Source organism: Falco naumanni, chromosome 1, assembly GCF_017639655.2.
Source record: "Falco naumanni isolate bFalNau1 chromosome 1, bFalNau1.pat, whole genome shotgun sequence".
NCBI classification, from domain to species: domain Eukaryota; kingdom Metazoa; phylum Chordata; class Aves; order Falconiformes; family Falconidae; genus Falco; species Falco naumanni.
The window spans coordinates 88,246,723-88,266,031 of NC_054054.1; the positions used below are offsets into that span (position 1 = coordinate 88,246,723).

At 58.3% G+C, this 19,309-nt stretch overlaps 1 protein-coding gene across 1 annotated transcript; it reads right to left on the bottom strand.

Moving 5' to 3' along the window:
- Positions 1-5,829: 5,829 nt before the first annotated feature.
- LOC121092560 (immunoglobulin lambda-1 light chain-like) lies at positions 5,830-13,645 on the bottom strand. Its single transcript, XM_040603775.1, has 4 exons — positions 13,579-13,645; positions 13,153-13,444; positions 7,824-7,861; positions 5,830-6,321 (listed from the first exon to the last, which is right to left on the bottom strand). Exons 1-4 carry the CDS (start codon positions 13,622-13,624, stop codon positions 6,002-6,004), a joined length of 696 nt encoding a protein of 231 aa, XP_040459709.1. The 5' UTR covers positions 13,625-13,645; the 3' UTR covers positions 5,830-6,001.
- Between the last annotated feature and the right edge of the window lie 5,664 nt (positions 13,646-19,309).

Below are 19,309 nucleotides of genomic sequence, written 5' to 3' on the forward strand. Positions count from 1 at the left end.
CTGCGAAGGGGCTTCAGCACGACCACCCCCAAGTGCAAGGCCACGGGTGCGGGAGCTGCCCTCACCCCAGGACGGGGACTGGGGACCAGAGCAGAGCTTTGCCTGCCAGGGCTGGGGGTGCTGTTTTGGGGCAAGGGTTGCAAGAGCTCTGCCTCCATCCCTGCATCCCTCCCTCTGGTCCTGGCTGTGGGACCCCTCTGAGCCCAAAGCATCTGAACCACCAGGGTTTGTTAAAACCCCTCTTGAAAGCCTTGCTAAGCCCTCCCCTGCAAGCCTCAGCTTGGGAGCACAGCTCTTGCCAAGCCCTGTCCCCACCGTGGGACCCCGCTGCCTCTCTGCAGCTAATTAAAGCCTTTCTGAAGCATCTCATTTACTAAATTAGATCTCCCTCATTTTTAAATTAATGGTGAGCTGGGAAAACAAAAAAAGATAAATGACTGTTTGAAATTGCAGCATAGGAGATGGCAGAGCGAGAGCTGCAGCTGGGGAGAGGCACGGGTTTCGGTTTCACTCAGCACATTTGCTCACCAGAAAACCCCACTAAGGGTGGCGGCGGGAGCAGGGTGGGCCTCTTCTTCCCAGGCACCACATCCCTCCCTGCTGGGGTCTGGATTGGGCCCCACATCCTAGTGTGATTCCCAGCAATGGCTCTCCAGCCCTGCTGAAGGTCTGTTGTGGGTAAAACTGGCTGGAAATTTGCCGTGCTGCAGGTGGTGAGGGAGTATGGGGGCCCTGGGGGGGGCCAGGGCCACTGATCTATAATTCAGCAGGTTTTTCCTTGCCAGTTGTTGCTTATGGAAAGGATTTAGCAAAATCTTCTAATCAATAATTAGTGAGGTTTCCTACCCCCAGAGTCGGAACTGTGCCTGGGCTCTGCTTGCCCAGACCTGAGCCGAAGCCAGACCCCAGCTCATGGCCCAGCAGCGCCTGCCCCAAACTGAGCTCGTGAAAAGTTCAGTCCGCTGTCCTGTGACCAAGGGACAGGCTTTACCCATGGGGCATCGAGACGGACTTCAAGCCCTGTGGAAAGTGTTGCTCTGCTACCCCTCTCCCCTCCAGCCACCCCCCAAAAATGTGGCATTTAGCAGGGTAACACCTGGCAGCATGGCTGGGGTGGGGGCTCCTTTGTTACCCATCACTCACTGCAGCCTCAATCACTGCTTAAGGGTGTGATTTGCCAACAACTGAAATCAATAATTAGTGAGGCCTGAGCTTTCTCAGTGGGGAAAAAGGCAAGTATCCTTCCTAGCAGCAGCTTTCTGTCCTTGGGGTATTTTTGGCTGGCAGAAACCCAGGCAGCTGCTTTCCTCTACAAAAGCCCCGGCAGCACCATGAGGCTGGGGATGAGGGTGCTGTGGGCAGGGGTTTGCCAGGAAATAACCTCGCTTGAGTGTGGTAAGGGGCTTGGTGCCCGAATGGAGGAGTTGGTGCTGTCTCTGGGTCTGCAATCCTCAGCACCGAGCTGGGACAGGCATGTGTGGCCATGCTGCAGGAACCCTTGCCTCCCGGACCTCTGACCGCAGCCCGGCAGCCCCCCAGGACCAGCTCTGCCAGTGTGGGCTTTCTGCCTGGGAAACTGCTTCTTAAAGGAGCTCATCTTGAAACACAGCAGGACAGGTCCCTCCATCACCTTTCGTTTCCCTGGCTCTGATGTAGGTGGAACATCCCGCTGCTGGATCCTTCCCGGGGGCCAGTGGCAGCCTGGAGTGCTGCAGTTTGGCCTGGGCACAGGTTTGCTTTGTGGGGAGGGGGTTTCCTGGGAAAACCCTGAGCCTGTCATGCCACGCGTGGGCAGGGACACTGGGACTGCCTCCATCAGCCCAGTCCCCTGTGCAGGGTGATCGGCAGGGGGTTTTCCCCCATGCGCGGGGCTGTGCCATGGCAGGGTCTCCCCTTGCCCGGCTGGGGAGCAGGGTAAGGCAAGAATAAAGCCAACAAAGTTGTTTCGGAGCATGAGGTGCCTCTTGGCACCTCTAGTGGGGTCTAGGGCCTGCTGCCAGCACCCTGCCAAAGAGCAGGAGGGAAGGAGGGCTGGGGCAGACCAAAGCTCATGTCCATCTCTGCCCTTCCCACCCGTGCCCTGCCGGGGCTGCACAGTGCCCATGGCCCCACATCCCTGGTGCGCACCCCCACACGCCTGCCACATGCCTCTGGAGCTGCTCAGCGTGCCTGGGGAAGGCTCATGCTGTCCCACATCGAGGACAAAATGCCTGATACAGCTGGGGAAACCCCAGCAGCCCCGGAGCAGATCACCCGGGGCAGCCCCTGGCACAGTGGGGCGTGAGGCTTTGCTGGGGGTCAGAGCAGGGCTGTGCTGCGGGGGCTGAGCCCTTGCCTGCACCAGCCGGGATGACCCCTTCAGCGGCATGCAGGCAGGGGGGCAGGCTGGCAGAGACCCGGGGCACTTGGTGCACCTCCCAGTGCCCCACATCCTCAGGGGCTGTGAGGTCACTGGGCAGCAAGAGAGAAACAGCAGCCACAAACAGCCCCGCTGCTTGGCAAAAGCTGATTTTAGTGCATGTGGAGATAACGGTGGCACAGGAATGGGGTGGGGGATGTAGGAGATGTGGCCATCCACACAGAGCCAGCATGAGTTCGGTGGCAGTGTTCAGGTGACACTTGGGTGCAGGGGACATAAGCAGGGGCAGAGGGGAGTGGTTTGGGAATGGGGACAGCATGGAGCTGGGAGCTGCTGTCTCCAGCAGCCATAGGGAGAGGGACAGGGATGTTGCTGCAGTTCGGAGCTCAGGCTGGTGCTGCAGGTGTGACTGCAAACCTGGAGCTGGCTGGAGAGCTGCACACCCTGCAGAAATACACACTGGCAAAAGCACCTTAACTGAGTAAGTAGCAGCATCTTCCCACCAGAATGAAGTCTTCTGCAGTGCTAAAACACTATGTTGCCATTGCTGGGAGGTCCCCAGCAGCTCTGGGGGACACAGAGTTCCTTCTGTCAGCAGCAGGACGACTGCTTTGCTCAGGCCATCACTGCCCACCCTGGCATGTCCATGTGAGCAAGAGAGGGATGGAAGAAACTTAATTCCACCTGAAGTTCCTCATTGGTATTTGCTTTCCTTGGCAGGTCTGGGGTTGCTGTCGCAGGGTGGGGAGGTTCTGCTCCCTTAGGTGTTTTGCCAGACAAGAACAATGCAGAGAGCACATCCCTCAGGTCTTGCCTCATAGAATTTGGGTTTGGCAGAAGATTGTTGGTTTTGTTTTGGCTTAATTTCCTGATAAATCCTCCAGTGGTTGCTGAACGGCTGGGTAAAAAAGAGCTTTAAAGAGCTGGGGTGGGCAGCTCCATCCAAGCTTTCTGGGTTGGATGGAGGCATTGGGGTGGGCAGGGTGGATGGAGGCACTGAGGTGGGCAGGACAGAGTTGCTGGGGTGGACAGGGCAGATGGACGCAGCAGGGAGGACACATGGCCGGCAGTGCTTTCTCCCTGCTAGCTGCTGGAGGCTTCACTCCAAGCAAGGCCAATGTGATGGGGTGCCTTAGGGGGAGCATGGCTGGCAGGTCGAGGGAGGGGATCCTGCCCCTCTGCTCTGCCCTGGTGAGGCTGCATCTGCCGTGCTGTGTCCAGTGCTGGGCTCCCCAGTTCAAGGGAGGCAGGGAGCTACTGGAGAGGGGCCAGCAGAGGGCTAACAAAGGGGATGAGGGGGCTGGAGCATCTCCTTGATGAGGAAAGGCTGAGAGAGCTGGGTCTGTTCGGCCTGGAGAAGACAAGGCTGAGAGTGGATCTTATCAATGTGTACAAATACCTTAAGGGTGAGTGTCCAGAGGACAGGACCAGGCTCTTTTCAGTGGTGCCCAGGGACAGGACAAGGGGCAACAGGCGCAAACTGTAACACAAGAAGTTCTGTCTGAACATGAAGAACTTCTTTACCTTGAGGGTGACAGAGCCCTGGCACAGGCTGTCCAGAGAGGCTGTGGGGTCTCCTTCTCTGGAGATGTTCAGAGTGACCTGGATGCTACTCAGTGCAGCCTGCTCAAGGAGAACCTGCTTTAGCAGGGGGCTGGACTGGATGGTCTCCAGAGGTCCCTTCCAACCCCGACTATTCCATGATTCTGTGGTTCTGTGTGTGCCCATCCCCTAGTGAAGGTGTTGGCTGGCCCCTGGCCTTCCTGCAGCAGCTGGTTGCCAGCAAGAGGCAGGGAGGAGCCATGGTGGTCGTAGGGTCCAGGTCCCTGGGACGGGCATGGGGGCTGCCCTGAGTGGGGCTGCCCTCTGTGCCTCCTAGGGGTCTGGTCACACCTCCTGTGCCTCGGAATCAATAGGGGCTGGGGGGCGAAGGAATTGAGAGAAGCCCTGCAGAGAAGGACTTGGGGGTGTTGGTGGATACAGAGCTGGCAATGTGCACTTGCAGCCCAGAAAGCCAGCCACCTCCTGGACTGCATCACCAGCAGCAGTGCGAGGGAGGGGGTTCTGCCCCTCTGCTCCACTTTGATGAGACCCTTCTGCAGTGCTGCATCCAGCTGTGTCCAGTGTAGGAAAGACAAGGACCTGTTGGAGTGTGTCCAGAGGAGGCGATGAAAATGGTCAGAGGGATGGAATGCCTCTGCTAGGAGGAAAGGCTGAGAGAGGTGGGGCTGTCCAGCCTGGAGAAGAGAGGGCACTGGGGAGACCTTACAGCGCAGCAGCCTTTCAGCACTTAAAGGGGGCTTATAAGAAGACAGACTTTTTAGTAGGGCCTCTGGTGATAGGACGAGGAGTAATGGTTTTAAACTGAAGGAGGGTAGATTTAGACAAGATATAAGGGAAAAAAAAATTTTACCATGCAGCTGGTGAAACACTGGCACAGATTGCCCAGAGAGGTGGTAGATGCTCCATCTCTGGAAACATTCAAGGTCAGGTAGGACGAGGCTCTGAGCAACCTGCTTTAGTTGGACATGCCCCTGCTAACTGCAGGGGGTTGCACTAGATGATCTTTAAAGGTCCCTTCTGACCCAACCTACTCTGTGATCCTATGTGCCCAGAGGGTGCCTGCAAGGACACATGGCAACCCAAAGCCTGGTGGGTCCAGGCACCCCACTGGCACTGACACAGCCTTGGGAGGGGGATGCTGTGGGGCTGGACCCCGCTTTTAGCAAGAGACTGGTGAGGGGGCATTTCCTCCAGAACTTTACACAACATGGCTGGATGCTCCCATCTCCTGTCCCTGGAGTGGCTCCTGGGAGCTCTGATGGGTGATGGCAGCTGAGTGCTGGTGCTCCCAGCACAGCCATGGCCATAAGCTGCTCCATGAGCAGGACTACAGGGGAACTTCCCCAGGGCTGTGCTGGGGATGGGGACAGGCTGTGTGGCACATAGAGGCCCATGCTGCTGTGGCACAGGGTGCAAGGGACAGACATGTGCACAACTGGCAGCTACACTGGCACCTCCATCCCGGGGAACATGGGGGTGACTGAGGAAAGGGGCACAGAGCCAGGGCAGGCCAGCAACGGGACATGGCTGGCCATGGCCCCACCACAAGCCACGTGTCTCTGCAAGGGACCTAGCACCCAGAGGGCAGCAGGCAAGGGATGGGGGTGGCACACTGGAGCCATGTGCTCTCTGCTGGCATGGGACCTTAGGCCAGGCTGCTGCCCCAGGCTTCTCATTCCCTGGCCTTGGCAGTGCCAGGGGCATTCATTGGTGTCCCCAGGGGTGAACAAGAGCTGCAAGGAGCCCAACAACGTGTGTGTGTGTGTGTGTGTGTGTGTGTGCGCACACACGCATGTGTGTTTCCATCCCACCCTCCTGCATCCTGGTGCCACTGGGGTGACGCCAGCTGGTGCCAGGGGGAGCAGACGCATCAGAAGGACACAGAGACAGGGATGTTGAGCCAGCGCTAGTTCAGTGTCGGTGTTTATTTGTGTGACACTCAGGGAGGGGGGACATAAGCACGGGGCAGGGGGACATGGGGAGAGACATCTGTGGGAGGGGGAGGGAGCCGCTGCCCCCAGCGGAAGAGGAGGAGGGGGGGGGCCAGGGGCCGTTGGGCGCAGGGCGGTCCCGGCGGGGTTAGGAGCACTCAGATCTCTTCAGGGTCTTCTCCACGTTGCCAGCCTCGTGCGTGACCTTGCAGCTGTAGGTCTCGTGGCTCTTCCATTCGGAGGAAGTCAGTGACAGGTAGCTGCTGGCCATGTACTGGTTGTTGCTCTGCCGCTGGGGCTGGCTGGTCTCGACGCCGTTAGAGATGGTGCTGCCATCAGCCACCCAGGTCACCTGCACGGCGCCGGGGTAGAAGTCTCCTATCAGGCACACCACGGTGGCTTTGCCCTTCTCCAGCTCCTCCAAAGATGGTGGGAAGAGGTAGACGGTGGGAGAGACCTTGGGCTGGCCTGTGAGGAGAAACAGCAGTGTGGGGGTCAGAGGGGACCCTGTACCCCACCACAGCCCCCTGCCCGCCTGCCCTGCCCGCCCCAGCTGCATCTGCCCAGAAACTCCTCCCTCCCCCCACAGCTAACAGTTTAGAATTCATAACTAACATATTCAGTTTTGGAACATATATATTTAATATATAAAAATACATATGTGTGTATATATGTGTGTAATGCACATACACATACATCACATATATACTTGTATATATGTTATATATACACTATATGCATATATATGTGCATATACACATATATGATAGGTACTGGAATATACAGCAAATACATATATATTACATATATAAAGTATACAATATACTACATAGGTGTGTAGTATATACGGTTCTATAAATATATAGAATTATATAACATTTATATAATATACATATATTTTAATATGTATATATGTTTTATATATGTATTCATATATATTACATAAAATATTGGGTTAGTTGCCATAAACCCATCTCTTCCCTTTTGCAAGGCAATTGTTTTTTAAAAAATCAAAATTACAAAGAGAAACGGTCCTGTTTTCTGCTCAGTTCTGCTTTCAGACTTGCCTCAGAAAAACTACAACTAAGAATCACCCAGAGGAAGATGGAGGAAAGCTGCTTTGTCTTTCTGAGGTGGTTCTGCTGCCTCCTCAGATGTACAATGTCTCTGTCTCTATTTGAGAATGAGGAGAACTCTGCCATGAACAGCTTTCTGCTGAAGAAATTGTCAAACTAAATTTTTCTCAGTCTTATAACCCCAGTAAATTGTTTCAGATTTTTGGACAAATTCTTTTAAAAATTAAAAAGACAGACAGACAATGTTCCTGGAAGCCTTTTCAACACAATAATCTCTGTTTTTGACATAGTTCACTTGGACAAAAGGATCTTGAAGATACCCTTGAAGCCCTTCAGTTATGACCCCAGGGACGTGCCATTTTAACACCAAGTCAGCTGGCACTTCAGCCTGATGGTGGCTGAGATCGGGCTGCCACCTCGCAGTGCCTGCACCCTCAGCCACGGGACCCCGTGGAGAAGTCCCTGCTCCTCACCGAGAGTGACAGGCTCGGTCCCCAGGACTAAGACTTAAGGACTTAGACCTTAAACTAACACTAATCTCTTTAACAAAGACAAAAATTGACATTCTTAGAGATCTAAGAAATCTAGAAATAGAGATCTATTTCAATTTCTGAAATGGACTCCCTGAGACCTGAGACACATTTCCTGGCCAAATTTTAAGATCTTTCAATTGAGAAAATACCCTCTAATCCTCCGTGGCACGCACCAGAGCCCTCCAAGTCCAGAGGGACAAGACACAGCCCAAAACACCGCGCTTAGTGCCTGTCCCCAAACTGGCGGCAGACCCCAGCCCAGCGCCAAGTCCAAGAAAAAAACCCCAAATAACCAAAAATCAACAAAATGTCACGATTTCGCAGTGGGGAAGGAAAGACCGAGAAGAAAACGGCGACTCACCTAGGACGGTCAGCAGGGTCCCGGCCCCGAATATACCACACAGTGATACAGGGCCATGCAAAAACCTCCTGCCTCATGGCAGGAGCAGTCCTGGCCCCTGTGGACGTGGCAGGGTGGAGGTGATGGGGTGGAGATGCTCTGATGGATGCAGCAGGATGAAGGTGATGGGATGAAGATGCTCCGATGAATGCAGCAGGATGAGGGTGATGAGATGAAGGTGTCCCAGTGGACACAGCAGGCTGGACGCACAGTGCTGGACATGCCCCGGTGGATTTGGCAGGGTAGGAGCAGCGGAACAGCCGTATGGGGATGAATGTGTGTCCTTGCTGGAGGGGCCACGGGAAAACAGGTGGCCTTGGCCCTGCCATCCTGCATGGACTGTGTTGACTGGGCTCTCCAGAGCTGCATTGTCCCACCGCTACCCAGAGCTGCGCACCTTGTGCTTGTTACAAGCCCATGTCCCTGCCTGTGGTGTGGGCATGTTAACCCCAGGTGAGGAAGGGCTGGTGGAGGCTTTGGGTGCCCCTGAGGCACGACAGGAAGCACCTTGCCTCAGACTGCACTGCTGCCATGCGGATGGCCGTTGGCTAGCCTGGGGGGGCACCATCCTGCCACCTCTTGAGCCACACCATGGCTGCAGCTGGGGCAAATTGTGACAATCAGCTATCAGACAGTATGTGTGTGGATAAACCTCATGAAGAAACCATCCACCTGTCCATCATTCCCACTGCCCAGAAACACAAGTGTTGGGTTAGGTGTCATGGTTTCACAGGGGACCCCACCTCCCAGCACCTGTGCCACCCTGCAGCTTGGCCTTGCTCCCCATGTCCTTACCTGGGCAGGATTTTTGGTGCCTGGTGGGTGGGTGAACCTCCTTACAGCAACTGTGTCGGGGTGCCCTGCTGCACAGAAAGAGCCCAAGCAGCTGCTTGTGCCCAGCCAATGGCCCTGGTGTCCCATGAGCATGGTGGGGAGGCAGCCAGGCTCCCAGTCACTGAGGCTGCTCGTGTGCTGCTGCTTGCTGTGGATGGCAGAGCAGGGATGGTATTTTGCGTTCTTCCCCCAACCCATCTCTCCCAAGGGATATCCAGCAACTGTGCCACTGTTGGCCAAGGTCTTGGCTGAAAACACATGTCAGTCCCCTTCTTAATACCCCCCATATGAAAAGCTCACTGGCTCACAAGTTTTAGTGAAGGTGCCCCCCCCAGTTTGGACCAGTCTGCCTCTGATGGCTTTATAATAAGGTCCACCCAGTCTCTGGGGCAGGGGGTAGCTTGTCGGGTTCAGCTTCACCCCATCTGAGCACTGCAGCCCTCCTCCCTGGGCCGCGCTGAGACGCCAGAGATGCTGCGAGCACAGGCAGCATGGAGCGGGTGGCATGGCCTGGGCTATGGGCAAGCTGGGGGCCAGGCACTGCAAAGAGCATGAGGTAAAGGGTGAGTGAGAGCAGCAGGTCCCAGTGCATGCGTGTGCTGAGGAAGAACACACGTTACCGCCAGGATGAGTGCGGTGGAGGGCCGGCAGCCGAGGCACTGCCGGTCCTGCCCTGCGCATCCTCCTGCCTTCGGGAGCTGAGCTGGACAGTGCTGGCACAGTCTCTAACACCAAGCAGAGCACTTAAACCCATCTCAACTGGTTCTGCTGAGGTGATGGCTGCTTCCCAAGGCACCGGGGGTGGAGGATGGTTCTGCCCCACCAGCTAAGCCCGCTCTGGAGCAGCACAGACAGAAAAGTGTGGCAGTTACATTTTCCTTGCACAAGAGACAGGCAGACTGCAGAGACATGCAGGTTTGCTCCAAGAAACCCTGTCAGCAGCATCCCCTACCCCTGCAGGAACTGTTTCCCACAGAGCTGCACTTGCCCATTCTGCATCCCCCAGGTAGTGCCCTATAAGCCCTTGCCTTCACAGCCCCTTGGAGCAGCAGCTTTTAAGTAAGCGCTCCTGGAAGCATCTGCCAAGGGCCATGCCATGCCATGCGGGTTGGAGAAGAGGCATCAGAGGCTGTTGGTAGAGAGGAAGAGCCGTGACTTACAGAAAAAAGCATATAAGGGATGCAGATGCTTACATACAGCTGCAACAGACAAGGCAGGGATGAGCCAGGATGGGTTTCAGCTAAAACCAATTAACTTAAATTCCCCAGAGAAGGCTTGGCTGCTGCCTTGTAAAGTGTTTTCCCAGCATGGTGCCAATCTCACAGGGCACAGGGTGCTCAGCTCGAAGCAAACAAGCTCTTGGAGTGCTGAATTTCCATAGCACCGACTTAAATTGAACTCAAAAATATTCAGATGCTGTGGTTTGTGCATGTGGTTATAGAAAGAGGCAGAATCAGTGAACCTCCTGAGTCACTAGGAAATAAACGTTGCTTCGAAGATTTTGTGGTTTGGAACACTTTCTATTTCAGAAGTCTGCTTTGCCTCTGGGAAGGCTTATGCATTGGTGTAAAGTCTGAAACTAGCCAAAAAAAGCACTGAAATTGTCTATGCAAAGCATTTACCTGAGTCCAATACTATCTATTGTGGATGACCAGTTTCTGAGCATTTCTCAGACTTCGATGTATTTTCAGTTCCATTTCAGGAGAGGACAATAAAGGGGGACAATGTTCAGCTCAAAAGTCCAGCTTTTCAGTTTGGAAAGAGACATGGAGAAGTAGAGATGCTGTGCTGGATGTGCCAGGGGGGTTGGCCCTTCAGCACCTGCACAGCATGTGGCTTTGGCAGGAGTGGGGGCAGGTGAGGCAGTGCTGGTCCCAAAGGAACACCGGGGAGGCTACATACCACTGCTGTACCACTGCTCTGCCTTAGCTGCTGGGGCCAAGCAGCAGATGCCGTGCCAGGCACCCTCCACTGTTGCCACATGGCTCATCCACACATTCCTGGAAGTGAATGAGAATGAAAAAGGATAGGATGTGCCATACAGAGTATAAACCATCCAAAAACTGCCTGGCATGGCTTTTAAAAACATCTTCCCACAGAAACTGGATCCTCTATGGACGAAAATGAGCCCTGACTGGGGAGAAGTAGCTGCCTAGTACCCAGGGGCTCCTGGCATGGCTGGGCTGGGCGCAAGGCAGGGAGGCAGCTGGCGGCGCCCTGGGTAATAGCCAGGGAGCACAGGGGGAACTCGGCCCTGCAGTGTGGGGCTGGGACAGGGCAGGGAACTGCCCCAGAATCAAACGGGGACAGCAGAAATGCCCAAAAGGCTCTGGCCATGGCAGGAGGTTTTTGTATCACTTCCCCATTGCACCGTGTCACTGTGGAACCAGTGTAGGGGTTGCTTTCATAACTACCACAGTAATAGATGGCCTCGTCCTCAGCCTGGACCCCAGTGATGGTTAACGTGCCCGTGGAGCCAGACAAGGATCCAGAGAATCGCGAAGGGATGCCTGAAGGTCTCTTGTCATTCCAGTAGATCAGAGCGACAGGGGCAGTGCCAGGGACCTTCTGCTGGTACCAGCCATATCAGTAGGTACTACCCCCACCCCCAGAGCAGGTGATCTGGACGGTTTGTCCCAGGCTGGCTGACATGGAGGGTGGCTGAGTCAGCGCTGCCTGGACCAGGGAACCTGCAGAGGGAGAGGGGAGAGGGGAGAAGACAAGGGTCAGCCAGGGCCCCATGAGCACAGCCCTGCCCAGGCAGCAGCGCGGGGGCCCTGTGCCCAAAGGCCCCGGCCGGGCACAGCGACTCTGGCCATGGCACCTGTGCCGTGGGCGAGCACCGCGAGGAGGAGAGGGAGCCAGGCCATGGTGCGATCCCAGCAGCTCCGTGTCCCCACCACGATGGGGCTGTGACATGGACCCCAGCTCCCTTTTAAGCCCCCGCCCGCCCGGGGCACGGCCCCTCCATGCAAATCTGACCCCGCGCTCTCGCCTGGGTCCTGCCCGCGCCTCCCCCCACCGCCCTGCCTGCTCCACGCCCAGCCCCACCACCCCACAAGCAGCGGGGATTGTCCCCCGGCACAGAGCGGAGACACGTCCCAGCCCAGAGCCCAAAACGTCACCAGCATGGACACCCCCATTCCCGCCCTGGCCAAGCGGCCACAGGGCCGAGGGGTGCGGGAGAGCTGGGCTGCTGGGGGCGGGGGCGTCAGACAGTGCCCCCAGCACCAACATCCCCCACCGTGGGGAGCAGATGAGCCGCTGCCTGTGCTGGGGATGGAAGGAGAAGCCCTTGTGCAGGCTCTTGGCACTGCCGTGCATTTCTGGGGTCCAGCTGGGCCCACCTAGGCTCTCCCATGGGGAGTGGGCTGGGAAAAGCCCCATTTACATCCCTCTGAGATCTTCAGCTGGACGTTCTTGGTGACCGATGAGTACCTGGGACCTTGACATGGTGCGGGCAGGGGGAGCGGGGCGCGTCGGGGAGCGCACAGGAGCCCTGGTCCCTGAGGGCTGCAGGGTGCTTGGTGGAGCCCAGCGGTGCCCCCCTGGCCCCAGCCCATGGCACGTGGCCCCCCACTCCACTGCACGGTCGTCCCTGCCCAAAGCCTGGCCCTGGCACACACCTTCACGCCCAGCCCTCGTCCCCTGCCCCGGCTCCCTCAGGGTGACACAGGAAAAGTCACCGCTCAAGACAAGCAACACCAACAGACACAGAGGAGCCAACACCTTTGTCCCCAGCGCTAGTCCCGGTCCCGGGGTACCGCAGCAGGATGGGGACGGGGCCAGGGTGCGGGACAGCCCTTTGCTGTCACAGGGCTGCCATGGGACACTGCCCAGGGCCAGGGGCTTCCCAGGGGCCAGAGGTACAAAGAGCCAGAAGTGCAGAGCCTGCGGGCTCCTCCTGCGGCGCGGCAGAACAGCCCCCAGGCAGCCCTGCTCTGCCCCGGCAGCCTCACGCGTGGCCCTGGAGCTGCTGCGCCCGTGGGAAACGGCCCTTGCCAGCGTTGGCAGGCGAAGCTTTGGCCCAGCTGCCCACCCCTTGGCATGTTCCCACTTGTCGGTGCTGAGCCCACCGCTCCAGCAGCGCTGAAGCCCCTGGGGCGATGCCCGGGGAATCCTGGCACGGCTGCGCTGGGCGCAGGGCAGGGCAGGGAGGCAGCTGGCAGCGCCCCGCGTGCCAACCGGGGAGCCCAGGGGCAACTCGGCCCTGCAGCATGGGGCAGGGACAGGGCTGCTGGGGGTCATCTCCTTCCCACGTGGCAGGGGCCGGGCACAGACCTGGGGCTCTGGGACAGCTGAGCTGGGACACCAGGCACAGCCATCTGCAGCACAAGGCAGGGCCATGGCGGGGACCTGCCCAACATGAAACAGGGACAGCAGAGATGCCCAGCTGGCTCCGGCTGTGCCAGGAGGTTTTTGTATCACTTCCCCATTGCTCTGTTTCACCGTGCCAGCATTGCTGCTGCCGTCATAGCTACCACAGAAATAGACGGCCTCGTCCTCGGCTTGGACCCCAGTGATGGTTAACGTGCCCGTGGAGCCAGACTTGGATCCAGAGAATCGAGAAGGGATGCCCGAGGGTCGCTTGTCATTCCAGTAGATCACAGTGACAGGGCCAGTGCCAGGGACCTTCTGCTGGTACCAGCCATAGCTATAGCTGCTCCCGGAGCAGGTGATCTGGACGGTTTCTCCTGGGTTTGCTGACACGGAGGGCGGCTGAGTCAGCGCTGCCTGCACCAGGGAACCTGCAGAGGGAGAGGGGAGAGGGGAGAAGACAAGGGTCAGCCAGGGCCCCACGAGCACAGCCCTGCCCGGGCAGCAGCACGGGGGCCCTGTGCCCAAAGGCCCCGGCCAGGCACAGCGACTCTGGCCATGGCACCTGTGCCGTGGGCGAGCACCGCGAGGAGGAGAGGGAGCCAGGCCATGGTGTGATCCCAGCAGCTCCGTGTCCCCACCACGATGGGGCTGTGACATGGACCCCAGCTCCCTTTTAAGCCCCCGCCCGCCCGGGGCACGGCCCCTCCATGCAAATCTGACCCCGCGCTCTCGCCTGGGTCCTGCCCGCGCCTCCCCCCACCGCCCTGCCCGCTCCACGTCCAGCCCCACCACCCCACAAGCAGCGGGGATTGTCCCCGGCACAGAGCGGAGACACGTCCCAGCCCAGAGCCCAAAACGTCACCAGCACGGACACCCCCATTCCCGCCCTGGCCAAGCGGCCACAGGGACGAGGGGTGCGGGAGAGCTGGGCTGCTGGGGGCAGGTGGCACTCACAGCTCCCAGGGACGGGGCTGGGACGATGCCAGCCACCAGCATTCCCCACCCCACTCTCAGCATCTTTCCCTCCTATGGGAGTCCCAGACCCCACACCGATCTTGTTCGGTCCTCCCTTCCCCAGTGTACCTCGGCCCCATCATCACTGCTCTTCCACCTTCTCCTGCAACAGCCATGTAGTGCCTGCCCCTTGCACCAACCCTGCCTGGGCCTTCTGGGGCCACGTGGCCAGCCGCCCCATGGCACAAAGGGCCCATGGGCTGTGAGGACACAAAGTTGCACAGGAGCCAGAAAAGCACCTGTGGGCTGCGTTAGCACGAGCGTTGCCAGAAGCCACGGAGAGGATCCTTCCCCTTGCCTCAGCACCCTGAGACACAGCCCAGCGCTGTGTCAGCTCTGGGCTCCCCAGCCAGGTATGGGGAGGGATGGGCACAAGACCCATGAAGGGCTCTGAGGATGATGAGGGGCTCAGAGCATCATTGTGTGGAGAGAGACAGCATGAGCTGGGGTGGCTGAGCCAGAGGTGGGGAGTCTCAGGGGCATCTTATCAACATTATAAATATCTCCGGGGGGCAGGTAAGGAGTTGGAGCTAGGTTCCTCTCAGAGGTGTCTGCTTACAGCACAAGGAGCAACAGGCACAGGTTGAAACACAGGAAAATCTGCTTAAATGTAGCAAACCCTTTTTTCCTTTGCAAGGACAGTCAGACCCTGGAACGGCTTGCCCACAGAGCTGTGAAGTCTCCATCCTTGGAGATATTCAAAACTCACCTGGACAGGCTGTGGACAACCTGCAGTAGCCAACCCAGCTTCAAGCAGGCGGTGGGATGAGATGATCTCCAGAGACACCTCCAGCCTCAGCAATGCTGGGGGTCTCCCCAGCAAGGGCAGCAGGCGGCACCCGAGGGACCCTGGGGCAACAGGGGGTTTGTGCTGCCCTACCCCAGTGCTGGGAGTGCAGCGACCTTCCTCAGCACTGGTGCCCCAGCTGGCTCTGTAAGACACAGCCTTCTCCTCCTCAGCTTGGACTCCAGCACTGGGTAACGTGGCCATGGAGAGTGAAATGTGCCCAAGTGCTTGTCCTGGTTTTGGCTGGCATAGAGTTATATTTTCTTCTTAGTAGCTGGTGCAGTGCTGTGTTTTGTATTTGGTGTGAGAATAGTGTTGATAACAGATGGGTTTAGGTGCTGTCAAGTAATGTTTATACTAAGTCAAGGAATTTTCGGTTCCTCAGGCCATGCCAGTGAGAAGGCTGGAAGGGCACATGAAGCTGGGAGGGGACACAGCCAGGACAGCTGACCTGAACTAGCCAAAAGGAGTATCCCATACCATGGGACGTCATGCTCAGTATATAAACTGGGGGGAGTTGGCCAGGGCCTGACCATTGCTGCTGGGGAACTGGCTGGGCATCTGTCAGTGGGTGGTGAGCAGCTGTAACATGCCTCACCTGTGCTTATTTTCCTTTCCATTTGGATTTTGTTACTCTCTCCTTCTCCATCCTTTTCATCATAATTACTGTTGTTACTATTATTACTGTTAGTAGTAGCAGTAGTATTATGTTATTATATTTTTTTATTATTTCAGTTATTAAATTGTTCTTATCTCAACCCTAGGCTTTTAGATTCCTTCCCAATTCTCCTCCCCATCTCCCTGGGGAGGGCAGAGTGAGCAAGCAGCTGTGCAGTACTTAATTATCAGCTGGGGCTAAACCACAACACTGCCACACATGCCCTCCCCAAATGACAGGGGACAGATCTGGGGCTCGCTGGGACACCAGGCACAGCCACCTGCAGCACAGGGCAGGGCCATGGTGGGGACCTGCCCAACATCAAACAGGACAGCAGAGACTTCTGAGTGGCCCCTGTGTTGGCGGGAGTATTTAGTATCACTTCCCCAATGCTGTTTCCTGTGGCAGGTGGCAGCAGCATAGCTGCCGTCCCAGCTAGCACAGTAATAGACGGCCTCGTCCTCGGCTTGGACCCCAGTGATGGTTAACGTGCCCGTGGAGCCAGACTTGGATCCAGAGAATCATGAAGGGATGCCCGAGGGTCTCTTGTCATTCTGGTAGATCACAGTGACAGGGCCAGTGCCAGGGACCTTCTGCTGGTACCAGCCATAGCTACCACTACCCCCGGAGCAGGTGATCTGGACGGTTTGTCCCAGGCTGGCTGACACGGAGGGCGGCTGAGTCAGCGCTGCCTGGACCAGGGAACCTGCAGAGGGAGAGGGGAGAGGGGAGAAGACAAGGGTCAGCCAGGGCCCCACGAGCACAGCCCTGCCTGGGCACCGGGACAGGGAATGTCAAAGGCAGAGAAGACTGGACCCAGTTGCCATCAATGGGTAAATCTGGGGAGCGAAGCCCAGCCCAGCGCATCCCAGCACAGAGGCAGCTCTGGCAGCAGCAGCAGGACACGATCAGCAGTAGCAAGAGGCACTGGCATGGCACACAAGGCCACACTGTGAGAACTTTGTAGGGACCAGGACAATGGTCCCCAGCCACAAGGTCACCTCCAGTTCTCTGGGATGTGAAAGGAACAACATTCACAGCCACCGCCATACAGAAGGGACAGGAACCTGCTTCAGTCCTACGGCTACAGCTCTGCTCAGCCAGGAGGGTGAAGGGCAGAAAACCTTCCTCTGACTTTGGAATCCATGTCTCACTTCCTATTACTCCTTGTCACCAGACACCATAGCCACCGCTGCTGCTGTCCCAGTTACCACAGTAATAGACGGCCTCGTCCTCGGCTTGGACCCCAGTGATGGTTAACGTGGCCGTGGAGCCAGACAAGGATCCAGAGAATCGAGAAGGGATGCCCAAGGGTCTGTATAAGTTAGAATGGATCACAGTGACAGGGACATTCTGCTGGTACCAGTCTTCCATAGCCATAGCCACTGCTACTCCCGGAGCAGGTGATCTGGACGGTTAGTCCCAGGCTGGCTGACACGGAGGGCGGCTGAGTCAGCGCTGCCTGGACCAGGGAACCTGCAGAGGAAGAGGAGAGAGGGGAGAAGACAAGGGTCAGCCAGGGCCCCACGAGCACAGCCCTGCCCAGGCAGCAGCGCGGGGGCCCTGTGCCCAAAGGCCCCGGCCGGGCACAGCGACTCTGGCCATGGCACCTGTGCCGTGGGCGAGCACCGCGAGGAGGAGAGGGAGCCAGGCCATGGTGGGATCCCAGCAGCTCCGTGTCCCCACCACGATGGGGCTGTGACATGGACCCCAGCTCCCTTTTAAGCCCCCGCCCGCCCGGGGCACGGCCCCTCCATGCAAATCTGACCCCGCGCTCTCGCCTGGGTCCTGCCCGCGCCTCCCCCCACCGCCCTGCCCTCTCCACGCCCAGCCCCACCACCCCACAAGCAGTGGGGATTGTCCCCGGCACAGAGCGGAGACACGTCCCAGCCCAGAGCCCAAAACGTCACCAGCACGGACACCCCCATTCCCGCCCTGGCCGAGCGGCCACAGGGACGAGGGGTGCGGGAGAGCTGGGCTGCTGGGGGCGGGGGCGTCAGGCAGTGCCCCCAGCACCAACATCCCCCACCGTGGGGAGCAGATGAGCCGCTGCCTGTGCTGGGGATGAAAGGAGAAGCCCTTGTGCAGGCTCTTGGCACTGCTGTGCATTTCTGGGGTCCAGCTGGGCCTACCTAGGCTCTCCCATGGGGAGTGGGCTGGGAAAAGCCCCATTTACATCCCTCTGAGATCTTCAGCTGGACGTTCTTGGTGACCGATGAGCACCTGGGACCTTGACGTGGTGCGGGGATGAGCACCTGGGACCTTGACGTGGTGCGGGCAGGGGGAGAGGGGCGCGTCGGGGAGCGCACAGGAGCCCTGGTCCCTGAGGGCTGCAGGGTGCTTGGTGCAGCCCAGCGGTGCCCCCCTGGCCCCAGCACATGGCACGTGGCCCCCCACTCCACTGCACGGTCGTCCCTGCCCAAAGCCTGGCCCTGGCACACACCTTCACGCCCAGCCCTCGTCCCCTGCCCCGGCTCCCTCAGGGTGACACAGGAAAAGTCACCGCTCAAGACAAGCAACACCAACAGACACAGAGGAGCCAACACCTTTGTCCCCAGCGCTAGTCCCGGTCCCGGGGTACCGCAGCAGGATGGGGACGGGGCCAGGGTGCGGGACAGCCCTTTGCTGTCACAGGGCTGCCATGGGACACTGCCCAGGGCCAGGGGCTTCCCAGGGGCCAGAGGTACAAAGAGCCAGAAGTGCAGAGCCTGCGGGCTCCTCCTGCGGCGCGGCAGAACAGCCCCCAGGCAGCCCTGCTCTGCCCCGGCAGCCTCACGCGTGGCCCTGGAGCTGCTGCGCCCGTGGGAAACGGCCCTTGCCAGCGTTGGCAGGCGAAGCTTTGGCCCAGCTGCCCACCCCTTGGCATGTTCCCACTTGTTGGTGCTGAGCCCACCGCTCCAGCAGCGCTGAAGCCCCTGGGGCGATGCCCGGGGAATCCTGGCACGGCTGCGCTGGGCGCAGGGCAGGGCAGGGAGGCAGCTGGCAGCGCCCCGCGTGCCAACCGGGGAGCCCAGGGGCAACTCGGCCCTGCAGCATGGGGCAGGGACAGGGCTGCTGGGGGTCATCTCCTCCCCACGTGGCAGGGGCCGGGCACAGACCTGGGGCTCTGGGACAGCTGAGCTGGGACACCAGGCACAGCCATCTGCAGCACAAGGCAGGGCCATGGCGGGGACCTGCCCAACATGAAACGGGGACAGCAGAGATGCCCAGCTGGCTCCGGCTGTGCCAGGAGGATGTTGTATCACTTCCACATTGCTCTGTTTCACCATGTCAGCACTGATGCCGCAGTCCCAGTTAGCACAGTAATAGACGGCCTCGTCCTCAGCTTGGACCCCAGTGATGGTTAACGTGGCTGTGGAGCCAGACTTGGATCCAGAGAATCGTGAAGGGATGCCCGAGGGTCTGTTGTTGCTCCAGTAGATCACAGTGACAGGGGCAGTGCCAGGCACCTTTTGCTGGTACCACCCATAAGGATTGTTGCTACCACTGGAGCAGGTCCTGGTGGTTTGTCCCAGGGACATGGACACTGGGAGCAGCTAAACCAGAGCCATGTGAGAGCAAGGAGCTGAGGCAGAAGCTCTCCCTGCCCAGCTGCAGAGCCCAAGGCTCCCAAGGGTGGCAAATCCCATGCACCCAGGGCAGCTGCAATGCCACACAGCCCTGGGCAAGACTCAGCCTGGAGGACCAGAAATGTAGCAAAGCTTTTCTTGGGCAGCTATACAGGTTCCAGCTCCTAACGGTGGCCGAGGCTCTTCTGCCCACCATGTTGATATTGTGTAGCCGGGATGAGCCCAGAAAGGGCACCTCTGGCACCAGGGCCCCACCACTGGGGAC

Coding starts and splice junctions, on each gene's coding strand:
- LOC121092560 (XM_040603775.1), bottom strand. CDS start 13,624: ATGGCCTGGCTCCCTCTCCTCCTCGCGGTGCTCGCCCACGGCACAG. Junction 13,445..13,578: donor GGTGCTCGCCCACGGCACAG/GTGCCATGGCCA, acceptor CTCCCTCTGCAG/GTTCCCTGGTGCAGGCAGCG. Junction 6,322..7,823: donor GACCCTGCTGACCGTCCTAG/GTGAGTCGCCGT, acceptor TTCTCCTCACAG/GCCAGCCCAAGGTCTCTCCC.